General features: G+C 45.0%; 1 protein-coding gene, 1 long non-coding RNA gene and 2 pseudogenes across 2 annotated transcripts; 3 read left to right on the forward strand and 1 right to left on the reverse strand.

Annotated features, from left to right (window-relative positions):
* Window positions 1–2,559: 2,559 nt before the first annotated feature.
* On the forward strand, window positions 2,560–4,264 carry LOC125507057 (annotated as a pseudogene).
* Window positions 4,265–6,462: 2,198 nt separating this feature from the next.
* LOC125509265 (mediator of RNA polymerase II transcription subunit 20a-like) lies at window positions 6,463–10,175 on the forward strand. Its single transcript, XM_048674196.1, has 4 exons — window positions 6,463–6,607; window positions 6,697–7,036; window positions 8,513–8,602; window positions 9,611–10,175. Exons 1-4 carry the CDS (start codon window positions 6,591–6,593, stop codon window positions 9,833–9,835), a joined length of 672 nt encoding a protein of 223 aa, XP_048530153.1. The 5' UTR covers window positions 6,463–6,590; the 3' UTR covers window positions 9,836–10,175.
* A 244-nt stretch (window positions 10,176–10,419) lies between these two features.
* On the forward strand, window positions 10,420–17,896 carry LOC125509267. Its single transcript, XR_007284019.1, has 2 exons — window positions 10,420–10,900; window positions 17,344–17,896. It is a non-coding gene; the product is annotated as an uncharacterized LOC125509267 (long non-coding RNA).
* LOC125509266 lies at window positions 10,909–16,480 on the reverse strand (annotated as a pseudogene).
* Window positions 17,897–20,712: the final 2,816 nt, after the last annotated feature.

Here is a 20,712-nt window from a genome sequence, read left to right on the forward strand (position 1 = left end):
GTGACTGCCCTCAAGGGTCCCTTAATGGAATCACATCATCTTGCATTATGCGAGAGCGTGAGGAGATTACGGTGGCCCTAGTGGCTTCTTGGGGAGCATTATGTCTCCACACCGCCCCAAACGGAGATTAGCATCCGCAAGGGTGTGAACTTCGGGATACATCATCGTCTCTGGGTGCCTCGATTATCTCTTACCCGAGCCCTTTACTTATGCACTTTACTTTGTGATAGTCATATTGTTTCTTGTCATATATCTTGCTATCACTTAGTTGTTTGTCTTGCTTAGCATAAGTTGTTGGTGCACATAGGTGAGCCTAGTTGTTATAGGTTGTGTGCTTGACAAATTAACCGCTAGGTTTATTTCGCATTTGGTCAAGCCTAAACTGTAATTATTTTAAAGCTCCTATTCACCCCCACCCCTCTAGGCGACATCCACGATCTTTCAACCGTGACTCTCGCGAAAAGAAAAAACAGAAAACACATTTTTTTCGTTTCCGAGAGGCACGGCTGTGACTCTCGCGAAAGCAAAACCGTACCTCTCACGGAAGCAAAACCGCGACTCTCGCGAAAGAAAAGAAAAAGGAAACACGTTTTTCGCGCAAATTTTTTTGAATTTTTTATCGAAAAGCTAAGGAAGACCGGTGAAAAACCAAAACGTCAAAAACCTCCGAAAAAACCGTTTAAAAAGCCGAAAACGCGTGCAGAAAAATAAAAAGAAATCCGAAGGGAGCACCCAGAACGCGACACGTGGTGATTGGCTGAGAGCGCGCCAAGTGGCGCTGATCCTTGCGAGGCTTCCGAAGGAGCGCTCGTTAACTAGTTGATCTCAAAAGCGAAGGTTTTGGCAATAAGCTAGGTATCGTTGGGACAAATTGTGTTGCCTGCTTTATCAAATGGGTGTGTTTAGGGCACATCTAGATGTGCTTTAGTTATTGCACATCTAAGTGAGTGAATCAAGCATAAAGAGAAAAATAAAAAAGAAAATATTCACACAAATCTCAATGTAAGATCAATGACATATAACTTAGATGTGCAATACTTATGACACTCTAGATGTGTTTTAGTAAAACTGTTATCAAATCTAGCCCAATTCTAGATGCAGACCGAAATCACTAATTAAGGAGTACTCGTTGCAAAGAACACTCTACTTTCCCAGGTCGCGACAAGTGGCGCACATGCAGCGCGCCACTTGTCACAACCTGTGAGTTTTCCCTTTTTTCGTAGATCCGTTTATTCAAAACATTTTATCTCTTAAATCGTGCGTCCAAATCTCGAATCGTTTTCATCATTGGATTCCTCGCATCGAGATCTTCAAAAATAGATCCCATATTGATAGGTTTTGACGAACTTTTATTTTCACGAAAAAACGGACGAAAAAAACCGAATGAAAAAACCGAACCGGGAGCACGGTTTTTTTCCTTTCCGAAAGAGGCACGCCCGTGCCTCTCGCAAAATCACAACCGTGACTCTCGTGAAAGCAAAACCGTGACTCTCGTGGAAGGGAAAAAAAAAAGAAAACGCGTTTTTTTCGTTCCGAGAGGCACGGCCGTGACTCTCGCGAAGGCACAACCATGCCTCTCGCGAAGCAAAACTATGACTCTCGCGAAAGAAAGAAAAAAAACAAAAAACGTGTATTTTTTCCCTTTCCTAGAGGCACGGCCGTGACTTTCGCGAAAGCACAACCGTGCCTCTCGCGGAAGCAAAACCGTGACTCTCACGAAAGAAAAAAACAGAAAATGTGTTTTGTTTTTCCCTTTCCTAGAGGCACGGTCGTGACTTTCGCGAAAGCACAACCATGCCTCTCGCGAAGCAAAACCGTGACTCTCACGAAAGAAAAAAAACAGAAAACGTGTTTTATTTTTCCCTTTTCCGAGAGGCACGGCCGTGACTCTCGCAAAAGCACAACCGTGCCTCTCACGGAAGCAAAACCGTGACTCTCGCGAAAGAAAAAAAAACAGAAAACGTCGTTTTTTTTCGTTTCCAAAAGGCACGATCGTGACTCTCGCTAAAGCACAACCGTGCCTCTCGTGGAAAAAACCGTGACTTTCGCGAAATTAAAATAAAGGAAAACACGTTTTTTCGTGAAATTTATTTTTTGATCGAAAGGCTAAGAAAGATAGGGAGAAAACCAAAACGTCGAAAAACCCAGAAAAAAATCGTTTAAAAAGCCGAAAACGCGTGCGGAAAAAAAAATCCGAATGGAGCGTCCAAAGCGCGACACGTGGCGAATGACTGAGAGCGCGCCAAATAACGTTGATCGTTGCGAGACTCCCGAAAGAGCGCTCGTTAACTAGTTGCTTCCGACGGCCTAACCGGAAAATGAAAAATATGTGCCCATAGCAAAGCACTTGGGCAGTTGGGCCTGCGAAGCTTGCCGGCTTGATACCCACCGGTTCGAAAATGCCACCAATCGCATTCATGCTTCTGCTACGAAAATTCCAAAACACTGGCGCACATTGCATTGGATGAACCGCGCCTCTTGTCTGCTTACACCTTGCACCGTCACTCCCCACGGTTTCCAATTTCATCCGCCTTTTCGTTTCTCCATTCAATACCAGCCATGGAGAGCACGCCGACGGGCAACGGGCAGCGCACGCGGCACGAGCACCGCGGCCTCCGCGGCCGCCTCGCCGGCATCTTCTCATCGCCCTCACCCAACCATGACTGCTGCCAACAGGTACACACATTGACACATATCCTACAACTCAACTCGAGGAAATGGTCGGAGATTTGCAGTGGCTGATTCTAGCTCTGTGTTGTACTACGTGCCGTGCGTGTTGTCAAGGTCGCGAAGCTCAAGGAGGAGCTGCAGAAGCAGAGCGATCTCAAGGAGACGTACAAGGCCCGGCTGGAGAACGCGCAGCAGTACCTCCGGTTCTGCCTCGAGGTCGCCCAGGAGCACGGCTTCCTGCACCTCATGTCCGCCGCCTCCAACGACGAGCAGCGCTCGCCTCACAGGAGCGACGACGGAGATGCGGAGGCCGCGATGGCGACCGACGACGAGGACGGGGACGAAGAGCCGGAATCGATCGAAGCGCCGCCCTGCGACCCGTGCTTGGCCGCCACGAGAGACCTCGCGGTGCAGCACGGCTGGTCCGTCGCACGGGACGAGGTAACGAATCAATAAGAGCAGATCGATCACGGCAAAAGTCGTGCGTGCATATCGATCAGGTTTTCTGATGGCGTGCTGTTCGGGGAAGTGGGGAACAGATCGAGCTGCACGAGACGATAGGGCGAGGGACGACGGCGGACATACACCGGGCGACGTGGAGGGGCCTCGACGTGGCGGTGAAGTGGATCAGGCCGGAGCTCCTCCGCTCCAACCCGAGCGCCGAGGCCTTCTTCGCGCAGGAGCTGGACGCGCTTTCGCGGCAGCGGCACCCGCACGTGCTGCGGCTGATGGGCGCGTGCCTGCGCCCGCCGGAGAGCTGCTTCCTGGTGACGGAGCTCCTGAGCGGCGCCACGCTGGGGGAGTGGCTGCACGGGGGCAAGGAGCGCCGCAGGAAGGAGCTGCCGCCGTCGCGGCCGCTGGCGCAGAGGGTGAGCAGGGCGCTGGAGGTCGCGCTGGCGATGCGGCACCTCCACGAGCAGACGCCGCGGGTGCTGCACCGGGACCTGAAGCCGAGCAACGTGCTGCTGGACGCCGACTCGCGCGCGCGGGTCGCGGACTTGGGCCACGCCAGGTTCCTGCCGGACGGCGCACAGGCGCTCACCGGCGAAACCGGTAAGACGCCACTCGCTCGATCGCCCGCCCATGCATGCATGCACGCCGGCGAATTTCTCCACTTCTCCCGCGAGTCCGCGACAGTTCTTGAACTGAGTATCTTGTCAGCAGGGACGTACGTGTACATGGCGCCCGAGGTGATCCGCTGCGAGCCGTACACGGAGAAGTGCGACGTGTACAGCTTCGGCGTCATGCTCAACGAGCTCGTCACCGGGGAGCACCCGTACATAGACACGAGCTACGGGCCAAGCAAGGTAATCAAATCAAGGGCACGAGCTGCATTCCATTATCTTTAATTTGGAGCTGCTAGCCATGGAGTGTGTTTGCTGACTCGGTCTGTCTGCATTGTTGCGCTTCACAGATTGCGTTGGAGGTAGCGGATGGAAAACTGAGGCCGAAGCTCCCGGAAAGCGACGCGGCTGTTGCTACCGGAGCCCTGGTTGATCTCATCTGCCGGGCGTGGGACGCGGAGCCTTCGAGGAGGCCTTCGTTTGCCACCATCACCGTGGCACTTCGAGGCATCCAAGAGCAGCTGGTGTGACACGGTCGTACGTAGTACGTGCAATGCCCCTGGCCCGTCGGTGGCCACGCATGTGTGCTCTAAGCGGAGGAGTTGTACGGATCTTTTACCGGTCTTTTTATTTTATTTTCGGAACAATGAGCCTTCTCGTTGATTTTTATGGAAGAAACAGCTACAGTTCTACAAAGCATGATAAACGACCAAAAGCAAGGAAACTAAACCTGCAAACATACTAAATGTAAAAGTAACCACCGAAACCATTTACACGCACGGCGTGGTAGGCGTGATGAGCAATCTTCAAACAACCATTCAAAACAGAGAAATCATATGCACCCATGCATAACATAACGCTTACACAGCTACACCACTCAGTGGCGAAGCTTAGTGCAAGTCTAAGGTAGCTGTGGCCCCTCAACCTTAGCCAAAACAGTGAAGGAATTTTACTGTGCAAGGATTGGATAAGGAAAATATCAATCTTTGTCCTCTTAGTTGTTCATGTTTTGACTTTTGCCCCCCCCCCCCCTCCCCCTCCCCCGACCCATGAGATTCATGCCTAGCTCCGCCGCTGAGACCGCTGGTAGGCGTGGTGACCTACATGCAGACATTACAGACCAAGTGATATACATTAGGTGCTCCGCAGGTACACCACTGCATCCCAGGACGAACTATAGGTGTCACTTGCAAATCCTCCTAGCCAGTGGATTACATCCATGAACTTTGGCAAACGCCTACGCAACACCTCTTTGATCTTTGACACTCCATCCTCAATTTCTCTTATGTCTTGGCTTTTCTGTAATATACTTTAGGATTTCAAGAAATAACAGAGATTGGAAATAAAAGCATTCGGATCATCAGGAAATCATCTACCGGAGATGTACAAGAGTTGGTCTTTTTAGTGTGGTAGGGTTGGAAATAAAACTCGACACTTGCGGGCTAAAATTAATAGCTCATAGTTTGGCTTTACTGGGCCGGAACTTGTTGAGTAACCTAAGTTTTATCAAGGCTCGCTAACTGATTGAGTTGAGTTGTGGAGTGAGACATGTACCCTTTGGCTATAAACTGTTGATTGCTATTTTTCATGGAGAAAAAAGATATGTTCGTAAATATATGCGTTAGATTGTTGCATATATTATATATGGCTATACTTTGTTGTTCACAATTATAATGAGTTAATGAATCAAGACGAGTCGAACCATGTTTGAATCTAAGTTCAATATTTTAGTGAGTCGAGCCTAGCTAACTCATTATCTTAACAAGAAGTAACGAGTCGAGCAGAGCCAATTCGGCTTGGCTTAAATTCCAGCCCTGGGCATGGCTCAGGCGTCTCACACATGTCACCATGTCATTTTCGATTTGTCAATACCTATGAGACCAAAGTGGAATTATTTTGTGGGACTAGTCCCATGTAGAGTTTTAATATGTTTTAATATGCACGACTGTACTCTAACCACATCACATCCAAGTTTACCCTATTACATGGAAGGATGCCACAAAATGTAAAAGCCATGCTATGTATAGTTGTGATAGGCTAGGGCATGAAGCCAATTTTGATCAACGATGTTGTAGTAAAAAAACAAATGATGATGTAAATCAACTTTGCAATTGCAAGAGAAATAAAAAGGCAATGCAGTTAAGTTGTTTGGTTTCATTGCATAGTTGTTCACAAGTTAGCTATTTTTGCGGCGTGCATGAAAACTTGAAAAGTTACTATGAAAATGAGTTAGCTTGTTCATATGATTAGATAATGATTCGGCTGAAATATACATTGTTTAGTGATTTTTAAAGAATGCTCATATCATTACAAAAAAATCATCACATTACGAAATGTTCATACAATGTACAAAATGTGTTCACGTAATTCTAGAAAAATTGTTTGTACCTTTCAAAAATATTGGTCATGACATTTTCAAAAATGTTCATAACACTTAAAAATGTTCGCATGGTTTAAAAAATGTTCATGAAATTTATGAATAAATTCGTCCTGTATTCAGAAAACATTCAATGTGCATTTGAAAAATGTTCAACATGTATTCGAAAAATATTGAATGTGTAACTAAAATATGTTCAACTTATATTTAAAAAAAGTCGACATGTATTTGAAAAATAGAAAAAAGCAAAAGAAAACCAATAATAAGAACAAAATATAGAAAAAGGAAAAACCGGTCGGAACCTTCATAAAACCTCACGTTATTGGGCCGGCCACGGCGGGAGCGCCGGAGACAAGTGAGATTTAGCATTTGGGGTTCAAGACAGAATCTCACATTGCCAAGCCCGGGAGCCCGCACCCTGTCAGGACTCAAGACACAGCCGTCGCCCCTCGTCGCCGGCGCTCCACCGACTAGCCGCCATGGCGCCCGCCAAGTGGTACCGTGCTCGCGCCTCTCCCCCTCCCCCCTCTCTTCCCACGGCGCCCAGCCGCTGGCTCACCCCGTCTCCGCGTTTCCCCGGCGCAGGCTGATGCACTGGCACCCGAACCCTGGGGTGACGCTCAACACCCAGATCCTGTCGGAGGCCTGCGGCTGCGCGGAGTCCCTCGGCGGCACCAAGGACGGCCGCTGGAAGACCTCCATCATCTTCTACCGCCCGATGACGCGGGACGGCCCGGGCGGGGCGCAGCAGAACCTGCCCCCCGACGTGCCCCGCGAGCTCCTCGGCGTCGCGCTCCACGAGCGCCCCGGGCTCTACTTCTCCATCCTCCGGAACCAGCGCCTCGTCCTGCAGGCGGACGCCGCCTTCTCCCAGGTCATGGAGAAGCTCCAGTCCTTCAAGGCCCGCGTCAACCTCAACTTCGAGGTCACCTTGTTTCCTTCCCCGCCCTTCCGATTTCTTCTTTGATGTCACACCTAAGGATTTAGGTTTGTAAAATCTATTTTCTTTGTTTAATTGAACCAGTGGCGATTAAATTGTTGAACCTCAGGCTAATTCTTTCAAGGAATTCACACTACCTAATTACAAAAGGCGGGAATGAAACTACCCCATTGTTGAACCAGTCCTTAAATCCATTTTCTGTATAGATCTAAACCAATTGCATGGTTTCACATCTTTCAAGCGAACAACAGTGACAAAATAGACCATCTACCAGCTTCCAGTTCGACTTCTAATTTCAGGAAGTGGATGCCTTTCAGTTAGTAGTGATCGACGGAAATTTGCATACAACTTACCTGATCATTGAGTCTCACAATGAAGCTATTTGGATGTTGCTTATATTTATCTTTTCTACTCTGTTAACCCCTCATTTTGTCCTAGATATTTTTTCATAAGTTCCATCTTCTATTCAAATACAAGGAGATATCCCATGGTGTATGCCCTTTGCGGATGATGTGGTGCTAGTTGACGATAGTCGGGCGGGGGTAAATAGGAAGTTAGAGTTATGAAGACAAACCTTGGAATCGAAAGGGTTTAGGCTTAGTAGAACTAAACCGAGTACATAATGTGCGGTTTCAGTACTACTAGGTGTGAGGAGGAGGAGGTTAGCCTTGATGGGCAGGTGGTACCTCAGAAGGACACCTTTCGATATTTGGGGTCAATGTTGCAGGAGGATGGGGGTATTGATGAAGATGTGAACCATCGAATCAAAGACGGATGGATGAAGTGGCGCCAAGCTTCTGGCATTCTCTGTGACAAGAGAGTGCCACAAAAGCTAAAAGGCAAGTTCTACAGGACGGCTGTTCGACCCGCAATGTTGTATGGCGCTGAGTGTTGGCCGACTAAAAGGCGACATGTTCAATAGTTAGGTGTGGCAGAAATGCGTATGTTGAGATGGATGTGTGGCCACACGAGGAAGGATAGAGTCCGGAATGGTGATATACGAGATAGAGTTGGGGTAGCACCAATTGAAGAGAAGCTTGTCCAACATCGTCTGAGATGGTTTGGGCATATTCAGCGCAGGCCCCCAGAAGCTCCAGTGCATAGCGGACGACTAAAGCGTGCGGAGAATGTCAAGAGAGGTCGGGGCAGACCGAATTTGACATGGGAGGAGTCCGTTAAGAGAGACCTGAAGGATTGGAGTATCACCAAAGAACTAGCTATGGACAGGGGTGCGTGGAAGCTTGCTATCCATGTGCCAGAGCCATGAGTTGGTCGCAAGATCTTATGGGTTTCACCTCTAGCCTACCCCAACTTGTTTGGGACTAAAGGCTTTGTTGTTGTTGTTGTTATTGTTCCATCTTCTATTCGTTTTATATTGTGCTTATTATTACAGTGTGTTTGTTGCAGTGTCTCATATGAAAAGTTTGTTAGATTCACATGTTACAATGTTTCTGTTTATAGGGATTCCAGTATCAACTGGGCGATTTTTGCTTGAGGATAGGAAAATGTGTTCCTAACAATACTGAAACACTAAGAGGAATCATGATGGAGGTATTGCTATCATTTTCTTCCTTTTCTATTTTTGGTCATACCCTGTTGGCCTTAATTGTATGGACTCATTGATTGTTGACTTTTCTTAGTTAAAGATGAGACTCATACCAAATGCATAGAATCAATTTTGTAATTAGTTTGAGTAAGTACTGAGTACTGTTAATATAACAATGGGGTTTTGCTGCTTAGATTCTCAGCCTAATTCTTGATGTCTAGATCTATACAGGGCCTGGCTAGTATGGGATGTCCTCTATTGATAAGTACATTTCGTTTTTTTTTTGCTTTATTGTGAGTTAGATAAATCTACCTATGTTGTGCTTGATGAACTTAGCAGATGTAGAAGATGATCTGTCGCACCTACATGATTTTATTTTTGAAGTGCACCTTCCGAGCTTTAAATTCGTAAGTTAATATCCTTTCTAGCAATAGTTCAGAGGGTCATCTCATTATTTGGACACATTCATTAACCTGTAAACATATGATATGATCATGATCTACACCTTTATCTGTGTAATTAGTTCAAATAAACTGAAAGAAGGGGGAAACTAGATGAATTCTAGAATACTCTGTTGTATGGACCTGCCTGTAACTCTTTATGAACCATCAGTGCGTTTCTTTTTCCGTTGTTACTCGAGTTAGCAGGTAAACAAATCTCGTTAACAAAATTTTCTGGTCCCTACCAATATTTCTGTTAACAAGAAATTTCAAAAATAGCGGTCAAAGTTGTTGAATCTAATATGTTGACCAGTGAAAAAAAAAATCTGCCTTCTTAGGACTTAAAAGTTAGCACCAAAACCTGCAAAACTTCCCACCAAAGGAGATAAACATTTCTGTGGCATGGATAATAGGGATACTTTCAATACTACAGTTGCGGTTTTATTTTCAAGATATTCCACTGGTTCCCAAATTTTAGAACCCACTGAGAAATCCAGTATTCAGTGGTTTATGTCCAAGATCATTTCCATGCTTGCAAGGCTGACACGAAGGTTTATGTTGCTTTCGGTGCAGGTAGAGTATTACCCCCTGTCTTCCATCGAAAAGTCCAGGGCAATTATGGTAGACTTCTTTGACATATGGCAGGAAACACTCGCAAAGAAGTCGCTCCCTGGTCGATTCATCCATGTAGAATCTAATTTTGCAGAGTATGGCCTTTCAGACCACTACTCTTTCCAGCACACGGCAGTTCAGTACGCTACTTGCTTGCAACAACTCATGGCAGCTGTGAGGGCTTAGATCCACAGATGGAAGTTTCAGAATATCATGATGTTTAACTTGTACCCAAGATCATGGTAACATCAACGTATGCCAGGACATGTATCTTATGTGCTGAAATGTAATCAATTTGTACGTTCTTCGCGGCTAAGTATCCCTTCCTCTACCATGTTTGAGATGTTAACCTGATTTATTTGCAAGGAATAGCAAGTTGTAATGGTCATCTGAGCGACCGAGTAGCTGTGTTTTATGTTCTCATTAGCTCCCAGTAGATGCTGCTGGGTAATGTTGTTGTACAATTTTTTTGAACATGAACATCTGATGCCGTCGTAACTATCATGGGATGTATATCTTGGCTATATTTTACTCCCTCCGTTTCTAAATATTTATCTTTTTAGAGATTTCAAATGGACTACCACATATGGATGTATATAGACATATTTTAAGAGTGTAGATTCACTCATTTTGCTCCGTATGTCACTTGTTGAAATCTCTGGAAAGACAAATATTTATGAATCGAGGGAGTACAACTTATTTACGGAGGCTATATTTTACATTTTTAGGGCAAGACTATATTTTACATGTTTTTTTTAGGGGTGACTATATTTTACATGTGGGTGAGAACTTTTTTTAGGCAAACTGCACAGAATAAGACGACCCCGTTCCTAAATGGGCCAGTGGGGCAACCAAACGTTCATATTGGGTTGAAGTAGGCCCGTGGTGGCGCTTCTGCTCGCTCGGCCACAGGCCCACAGGGTTAGGCGCTCGGTCACTCGGGTCTTACGCGACGGCGAGGCAGCGATACGACGGCGGCAGGCAACCGACTGCCGGCGGTGGCACGGACCAAGCCACCACGGAGAGATGGCGGAAGACGCTAGCTCCGGTCGACGGGCTCCTGCAACTCCGGTAGGCGACGCCGACAATCGGAAGCGCAAGCTTGGGAGCCAGGGCGGACATCTCCGGCGGGCGGCGGCTCGTCGGTGCGGCCGGCCAGCGCCGGTGAGCCCCTAGGGCCAGGAGGCAGCTGGCAGCAGTAGACCACGGCCAGTGCCCCAACGACGACGAGGGGCACGCAACAACTAGTAGGTGAGCTACTGCCCATAATGTACTGGCTTTAGTTTTTTGTTGTTGTTGCGATTCAATGAGCTTTATTGATCAATCATCTGAATTACAATCTTGCCGAAGAGTATCAGCAAGGAAAGGAGGGATGCAATTGAGCCATAAGCATCTACGCCTTTTTACAGAGATGGGCTGCAACATTTGCATCCCTCTCAATTATGCTCAAACGGAAACTAGAGAAATTCCCCACTAAATCCTGAACTTCCTCCAGAATACTTCCTACTTCCCGTGTTGTACTAGCTTTAGCTTTGCGGTGTGCTTCCGCCTTTGACAAAGTCATGTCTGTTTTGTCTGCCTCGCCGCTGGCCGGCGATTGTTTTATCTGTTTCCTTATGAAATGAACCAAATTCTGGAACAAAGCAGATGTTGATTCAAACTATAGCAATGGGTTGTCAACACATTTGGTTTGGATAATCGTTGGTACAGACTAATGGGTTACCAACTTTTATTCTGAATCGTTAAATCATTCCAGCTAAACACCACGCAATAGCTGGTGCATTTAACGAAATTTCTTTTAATGTAAACAGGTGAGATTTTTTCCATCTTAATGTGGTGTTTATTTTCGTCTGCGTTAAGATGGAGTGTGTGTAGAGTGTAGACTCGAGATGATTCGTTTCGTCCACGTGCAATTGTGCGTGATAAGTGAAGCATAGATGTAACTGAGTTGCCCCCTTCTCTCTAGTTTGACCAAATTTGTTGATAAAAAGAAAGCATTGCTGTTATGAGAACACTTGATACCTTTATGTAAGAAAATATTAGTCCATCACACCCCTCCTTGAACTAAAACTACGACACTTATTTTGAAACGGAGGGAGTACTGTTTATTTGTTGAATTTGAAACACAAAAAACTGCTACACTTTACAATAGCTTCTTGCAAACGCACACAACATTTTTTTGTATCTTATCTACTTATGCCTATTGGTTTGTAACATCAACAGAGTTGACACACAGGGCGGATAGCCCAAATCTTTGCATCAGCTCATATCAATGTGAATAGGCAGGATGGTTGTCTTCATCATCATATGACATAAGAGACTTCAGAACTTCGTCCATTGTCGGCCTCTTGCTTCTGTCTCCAAGGCATGAAACAGCTATTCTCACCATTGCAGTAGCCTGCTCTAGATCGAAATGCCCCTTCAATTTTGCATCCACAAGATCATTGAATTCTCGGTAGCCAGAATCTGTTTGGCCTCCTGGATAAAGTCTGGAAACCCCATTCGTCTTTCGTTGGCAATTATGCCACTTGAAACCCTAGTTCCAGTCAAAATTTCCAGAAGCACAACCCCATAGCTGTAAACATCGACCTTTGCATTGATCGGCATATTCAGTGCCCATTCTGGTGCCATGTAGCCCATCGTGCCTCTCATTTGGGTGAAATTGAAGTTAGCGCTATCTCGCTTTGCAAGCTTGGCTAGTCCGAAGTCCGCTATTTTGGCATTGAAATCTCGACTTAGGAGTATGTTTTCTGGCTTCACGTCACAATGGACTATCCATTCAAGGCATTCATGATGAAGATAAGCAAGACCCCTTGCTGTGCCCAAGGCGATCTTGTACCTTTGGCTCCAACCGAGCAGACTTTCGGTACTTCTCTCACCAAAGAGGTACTTGTCCAGTGACTCATTCTCCACATACTCATATACCAACAATCTGTTTTTCCCTTCTGAGCAAAATCCCATCATCCTGACCAAATTTATGTGATTGATCCTTCCAATTAGAGTCACTTCTGCCCAGAATTCCTCTTCTCCCTGTTGAACATTTGTGAGTTTCTTTACTGCCACTATTTTCTTATCTTCAAGTACTCCTCTATAAACAATTCCAGCACCCCCTCTCCCAATCTCTTCTTTGAATTTTCCAGTTGCTTCACTCAATTCTCTGTATGTAAACCGCCTGAACTGGTTTCTTATCATCTTGTATCCATCCTCCATTGATTTTGGCATGTTACTCTTTCTGAAAAAAAGGCACCATCCTGTCACAATAACAAACAACTCTAGAGCTCCCAATATTGCAATAAAGACATATAAGTATATCCACTTTATGTTGTCCTTCTTCATTCCATACATATTTGCTGATCCTAGCATAATCTCCGAACCATTGGGTCTGCAGGTTAGGCTTTCTTGTTTGGAGATTGAGGATGCTGAACCGTTGAAACTCTTTGGTACTTTCATGTAGTTGTGTCCTGGGAAATATGGGTACACCTGACCGTTGTAGAGTATGTCTTTAGTGTAACACCAACCATCCCCACCCTTGTATGTGAAAGATATGCATGAGCTGCTGTTCAGGCAAATGCCCCTGCATGTCTTAAATGAGATGGATTGATTAGAGCCCAGATCAAAGCCATAGAAGTCTGCATGAGGTTGCTTAACAAATGTAAAGTCCTCATGTGGTTGATTGCTGCCAATTATGAATGCTGGTTTGCATCCCTTGTTCCAATCTGTTGGATCAACCATCACATGTTCTGGAGGGCATCTACATTTAAGGCCCCCTGAGTAGTCACAAAGCCCATTCTTACCACATAATCCGTGCACATAGCACATCTGTATTACCGCCTGCCCTGTGACCACCCAATTCCCTGTTGACACATCCAAGCTGTACATTCTGAAATTGCCATCGTGATCAATTGTGATCCTCCTCTTTATCCCAGGACCTGAATCTGAAGCCTCTATTTTAAACCCATCACTTGACACAAAATTACCCTCGTCATCAAGAAATGCTACCCTGGTGCTGTTATATCTATTGCGTCCATTTTTCAATGCATTATAATCTGGACTTGGCCAGTAGATGCTTGTAATCTCTGGGCCATCATATAATAGGCGCAAGACATTGTCGTTGTCAAAATAGAGGTGATGGTAACCAGAGACTAACCTTGTGTCTTTCGTCAAGTTTTGCCAAGGGAGCAAGGTGTCTGTTGGTGTGTGAAAGCTCTGCCATACAGTATTATTACCAGAATCACTGATAACAAGGTTGCCAGTGTTGAGGAGGGAAACAATTGTGTGCTTGCCTGAAGATGTCTTGCTTTCCCATACCATTGAGCCATTGTTATCTGTCAGGACCAGGTTTCCATCGTGTTTCAGAGATATCCTGGAGCCGTAAAGGTTCACTGGGGAGAAGTAGCCATTCACCGTGGAGTAGGGATTTGCCGTCCAGACAACCGTTTTCACGGTGGTGTACCAGATGGAGAAGGTGAAAGCATTTGTTCCAACTCGATGGAAGCCACAAGAGAAGGTGGTATCTGGTGAGATGAGAAAGATTCTCTCATGATCTTCTGGTGTCATGTATGAGCCAGTGGTCATGATCTGCCATGGGGGAGCACAAGAGCAAAGCTGGAAGGAGAATGATAAAAGAAGGGCCAGAAAGAGCCGCACAGCCATTTTTCTCCTCTCCGGGGAGCTCTAATTTGGGTATGGAGGCATAGAGACTAGAGAGTGGTAGGTAAGATATCTTTAGGTTATATTTCAATGCCTTGCTGTAATTAGATGACGATGTGTATTACTCCCTCTGTCCCAAATACACGGCGTATAAATTAGGTCAAAAAGTCAATTATTTCTAAGTTTGGCCAGATAAATAGAAGAAAATAGCAACAACTACAATATTGAATAAATACATTATGAAAATATATCTAATGGGGGATGTATTATATTTACTTGGTATCGTTTATCTTCACATTTTTGTATATATATACTTGGTCAGACTTAGAAAGCATTGGCTTTATGACTCAGTTTATACGTCATCTATTTGGGGACGGGGGGAGTAGCTCTCATAGACTATCTTAGATGCTGACTTGATCTATTGAAAAGTAGGCTGAGAAGATAAACTGCATGCGGATCCAGAGTGTACACATTATTGACACCGCCAATTACTATTTAGAAATAGTACATAAAAGGAGGCTATACTGCGTAAATTGAATACATCCACTTAAATGGAATGGGAGTACTTGACTGAATACTAAGTAGATAGTTGACACTACTAATATAGCAATTACTTCCAGTCAAATAAAGAATATTTACTCATGGGACCCCAGTGAATCCTTTTTTCAACGATCTTACCGGGTTCACACCACAAGCTCTTCGTCTTTAATTCCAAGTTATTCCCAGTAAAACTAAAATTTTGACATTTTGTCTGATCTTGTCAATGGCGTCATAAAGGGTTCTTGGACTTTGGATCACATGCACCTCCGGATAAAATCATAAAGGCTTAATCAAATTGGGCATATGTGCTGCAGTTTTAGATTGAATGATTTGTGTATCTAAATTCTAATGTTAATAATCTTCTTCACTTACATAATTCAAACTATAAGCATCACGAATATTTTGTTTATGTGAACCTTTCTATCATTTGATAAAGACTGTTACGTGATTGTTGTTACAAAATTTATCTTCACATTATCGGTCAGGTGTTTTTCATTAGGCAGCTGAATAGAAAAATCACAGATACCAGTAGTTATTGAAAAGTATCTCTATGCATGACTTGGCCTAGTAGCTAGACGCCGTAGTTTGACATTTTCTGAATTACCCAGTCAGGATCATCCTTTCCATATTGGTGTGTCATCATCATCTTTACCGTATCCATGTGTCATCATCTTTACCTACTGGACACCTTAGCAAAGCTAGAATAATCAGAATCTCTGGTTTTGACCTGGCCGTTTCTGCAGTTGCAATCAGGCAACTGGAATACTGAATTCAATTTATGCATAATTGTCAAAATTGTTACCTGGAGAGTGCCATCCCGTCAAAATGCATATTTTCCGAAGTTACTAGCTCAGGAAACATATAAGAAAAAACAACCTGCAATAAGTGGTGTTGTCTGCACTTCCTCAGATTGTAAAACAATTTGCAGTATATAGTACCCCTGAACTTTGCAGGAGGATATGGCAATAATAAGTCAAATGATTTCTCACTTCTTTTTTGGTACATGTGCATTTCAAAAAAGAAGTGAGAAATCGGTAACAGGAGAATAAAGTACCCCTGAGGGAACTTGAAAATTTGCGTAGAACTCAACTAATCATTGAGTCTCACAATGAAGCTACTTGGATGCTGCTTGTATTTATCTTTTGTGCTCTGTTGACCCCTCATTTTGCCTTACATATTTTATCATAAGTTTCATTTGTTTTATTTATATTGTTCTTATTATATTACACTATGATTGTTACATTTTCCTGTGCTCGAGCAAAAATCACTGTTACTATTTTAACAATTCTGAAACACTGAGGAATCGTGATGTAGGTTCCACTCTTATTTTTCTTTCTTTTCCATTTTCTGTTTGTACCTTGTTGGCCTTAATCGATGGACTGATTGATTGTTTGACTTATGTTAGTAAAAGACGAGGCTCAAACCATATGTAGTGAATCAATTCTGTATTTGAGTTTGAGTAAGTCCTGCTAATTGAACAATGGGTTTATACATGTTCAAGCTAGCATGAGATACCCTCTATCGATAAGTAGAAAACTACAGCCTATTTCATGTTTTTATTCTTTACTGTGAGTTAGATAAATTATATACGGCGAGGTTGATGAACTTAACGCATGTAGACGATGATCTGTGGCACCTACTCCCTCCGTTCCGAATTACTTGTCTTGGATTTGTCTAGATACGGAGGTATCTAGCACTAAAATGAGTCTAGATACATCCATATCTAGACAAATCCAAGACAAGTAATTCGGAACGGAGGGAGTACATGATTTTTATTTTTAAAGTACACCTTCTGAGCTTTAAATAAGGCTCTTGATATCCTTTCTAGCCATAGTTCATGAAGACATCTCATTGTTTGGAAATATTCATTAACTTGTAAACATATGTTTTGATCTGCAACTTTGTCTGTGTAATTAGCTCAAATTCTTAATTAGAAGAAGGGGAAAACTAGATGAGTTCTAGTATATTCTATTGTATGCACCAGCCTGCAACTCTTCTACTCCCTCTGTCCCAAAATAAGTGTCTTAAGCTTAGTAGTATAACTTTGTACTAATGTTAGTACAAAGTTGAGACACTTATTTTGAAACGGAGGGAGTATTTGTGAACCATCAGCGCCTTCCTTATGCCGTTGTTAGTCAAGTTAGTAGGGAAACATATCTCAGTAATAAAAGTTGCTGGTTCCTACCAATATGTCTGGTAACAAGAAATTTCGGAAATAGCACTTGGAGTTATTGAATCTAATAATTTGACTAGGGGCAAAAAGAAATCTTCCCCCAAGTTCAGCACCAAAACCTGCAAAACTTCCACCAAAACAGATGAACCTTTCTGTGGCATTGATACTGGGGATACTCTTAATATTGCACTTTGAATTTTATGATAAGAAAGTTCCACCGGTTCACACAAATTCTAGAACCCACCAAGAAATGCAGTTTTCAGTGGTTTTGTCTGAGACCGTTTCCGCGCTTGCAAGGCTGACATGAAGTTTGTTGTCGCTTTCGGTGCAGGTAGATTGTTATCCCCTATCTTCCACAGAAAAGTCGAGCGAAATTTTGGTAGACTTCTTTTTCTGCGGGGAATTATGGTGGATTTCTTTGACATATGGCAGGAAACACTTGCAAAGAAGTCGCTGCCTGGTCGATTCATCCATGTAGAATCAGAATTTTCAGAGTATGGCTTTTCAGATCACCACTCTTTCCAGCACACCGCAGTACAGCACGCCACCTGCTTGCAGAAACTCATGGCAGCAGTGAGGGTCTAGATCTGCAGATGGAAGTTTCAGAATATCATGATGTTTAGCTTGTTCCCAAGATCCTGATAACATCAACCTATGTCGGGACGTGTATCTTATGCGATGGAATGTAATCGGTTTGCGTGTTCTTCGTGCTAGATTTGTGATGTTGACTTTATTTACTTACTAGGAGTAGCTGTGTTCTGTGTTCTTATTAACTCCCAATAGATGCTCGGTGATGTAGATGTACGAATTTCAACATGAACATCTGGCGCCGTCGCCAATTTCATGGATGGATATCTTGACTATATATAGGTGCCTTCTTTTTTTGGAGTAACTAGTAAGTATTGCTAACAGCATCTACAACCGGATACACCAAATCTGACCCCTCAAACGCCCGCACCAAATCCGACCCCTCAAATGCTTGTGGACGCACCCTCCGCGGGCAGTGATCGGTCACGCCTCAAATTATTGATATGATTGAATACCTCAATTATGAATCCTCAAATACATACAACTACATGCACGTGAAAATAATGAGTGGAGCTTGTCCGGTTCTGCCCTGTCCATGTCCGGCGGCTGGCTTTACCCCTTGGGGTGTTGGTGTGATCGTTGTCAAGATAGAGTAGGACATGAGACACACATCGGCTCACGGGACTTGAGGCGTTGCCGTCTCACATGCTACTCTTCCTCGTTGGAGCATGTCTCCGATCGATGTTAGGTCGATGAATGTGATTTCATGATGAAATTTTGCAAGAACTCAGGTATTTGTCAATGTTTTCATAAGAATTTATTTTTTTTATTTTTTTCTTCAAGTTTTTACATACTGTTTATCCGATCTCATTTAAGCTCGAGCTAAGAATAGTCGTCTCCACATGTATGCTTTAATTATTTACTAGGTTTAATTTAAGTCAAGTCCCTCTCCATACAGCCGCCTTATTCCTCCTACATGTGTCGCCCTGCTCTTTGATCTGCCCACTGATGTCGACCTAACCACCTGCCTTCTCATCCTACCTGAGCCATCTTCTCTACCGAATCACTGCCGCCCCAGCCACACCTCTAACCACCACCCCCAATTCTGGTGCCAGCGACCCCCACACCACACCCGCGCTAGTTGCCTTCGACTCTCCTCCACTGGCGACATCACGACAAACCGCGCCATTGTTCTTGGCGAGCCCTCGCTGGGGACGCCACGACCTAGTCTTTAGGGCGGGATCAAATGGACTGAAAAAATTGGTTAAAAAATCCCACCGATCAAAGAAATTCCCCACACATTAACGCGGGGTCGCATCGCATTGTGCTATTTTTTATCACCCCATTGCATGCCAAATCATCCTACCACCGCGAGAAAGAGCGCTTCAGAAACACCGTCGATGCCGATCTTATTTGGCGCTCCAAAGTACCCAACAAGGTCAAGATCTTGAGGTAGGGCTTGTTCAAAAACAAACTCACCACTAGGGTGCACTTGCACCGAGAAAACATCATACAGTCGGATGTCTATCATGCTACGACGCCTACTCGAAGATGCCTTGCACGTCTTCACTGCCATGACCAATGGCCTCTGCAGTTTGGGACCAGCTCGACCTTCTTCAACCCCTCTTCATCCAAGGCACATGGGCCTCTCTACCCCAATGACGCTAGACGATGCGCATTGGTCTTCCATGACCCTCACCATTCTCTTGAAGTTGTGTATTCTCGCTATGCGTTTTCGGAGAGATAACCACATTTTTTATGTAACTGTTAGGAACTCTGTATTAGAGTTTATAACTTGGACTTATAGGTTCAAGCAACCTTCTCAAAAGGTGGTTGTGCATCGGCACACCCCCACCTTGTAACTCTAAAAACTTTGGTTTATTCCTTAAGCAATCTCTACTATTATCTACTCCCTCTGTAACTTATCATGACGTCTTTTGACACTGTTATAGTACTAAAAAACGTCTTGACACTGTTATAGTGTCAAAAAAGTCTTATATTAAATTACAAAGGGCGTACTATTATATCAAATGAGAGTTGACTCCTCGCCTTCAGGGTTCTCTCAAATCAAATATTATCAAAAAACTTTATCTCATAGTTTTAACTAGTGGGCTATTGTAACGCCTGGATAATTAGGCTACAGTAAAACTCTCCTAATGATGCCATGTCATCTTTGATTACTGTTGCTAAACTTTCGTTAGTTCAAACCGATTCAAAAATCAATCCAAAAAAATGGCAAACAACAAAAGTTTTTAAAAGTTGAAACAAAAATGTTCGGACAGTTCCAAAAATGGCATAGGTAATTATGATGAAATAAACACATTTTTAGAAAATGCCTAGATACTTTAAAATGAAATAAAACAGAGAAGAAAGTAAATAAAAGAAAGAAATTACAAAAAAACAAAAAAAAGGGAAGCCCCCCTGGACCAGGCGGCCCAGCTCACAGGCCGGCCGACCCACCTGGCCCACAGCAATCAGCCGGCCCAACCCCCCCTGCCCCGCCTCCCTTCCCTGTTCCCCCGACCCGGGTCGGAACAGGGGCGCGTCCCCGCCGCACCCCCCTCGTCGGCGACGGGCGAGGATAAGGCCGCCACGCCCCGCCTCCTCGATCCCGCCTCCCACTCGCCCCACTCTCTCTCTCTCTCTCGGTTCCTGCGCCTCTCCCTTCCCCCTCAGATCCACCGCGCCGCTCCCCCTCGTTCCCCACCGCAACCGAGCGCCGCCATGGCCTCACCACCGTAGAACTCGCGGCCACCGCGACCTCCAAGCCTCTCCGACGTGTCTGCTCGCTCCCTCTGCCTCGACTACGCCTCCCCGACGAGCCGCAGGACGCCGGGCGCCCACGAACGCTGCCCCGGCCTCGTCTTCTTCCTCGGATCCCCGGCGCGTCTCCGACGAGCGCCGTCGACTTTGCTGCTACTAAACCACCACGGGCCATCTTGCGTGCCGCACGGTGAGCTTCTCCTCCCCCTACTGCTCCTCGTTGGCCCCCTAGCGCTCTGTAGCCAGCTGCCGCCGTTGCTGAGCTCTGGTCGCCGCCGTGCACTACACCGCTGCGGCCACAGACGCCGTCGAGCTCGTTCGGGCCCAGCATCGAGCTCCTGCGAGCCCTACGCGCCCACGCACTAGCCTCCCCGTTCCTCTTAGCGTGTTTCCCGTCGGGGACCCGACT

Source organism: Triticum urartu, chromosome 5 (assembly GCF_003073215.2).
Source record: "Triticum urartu cultivar G1812 chromosome 5, Tu2.1, whole genome shotgun sequence".
NCBI lineage: Eukaryota > Viridiplantae > Streptophyta > Magnoliopsida > Poales > Poaceae > Triticum > Triticum urartu.

Bases quoted from the DNA above. Each gene is read 5' to 3' on its own strand.
- LOC125509265 (XM_048674196.1), top strand. The intron at 7,037-8,512 runs GTCACCTTGTTT...TTCTGTTTATAG, and splicing joins GCGTCAACCTCAACTTCGAG to GGATTCCAGTATCAACTGGG. The intron at 8,603-9,610 runs GTATTGCTATCA...CTTTCGGTGCAG, and splicing joins TAAGAGGAATCATGATGGAG to GTAGAGTATTACCCCCTGTC.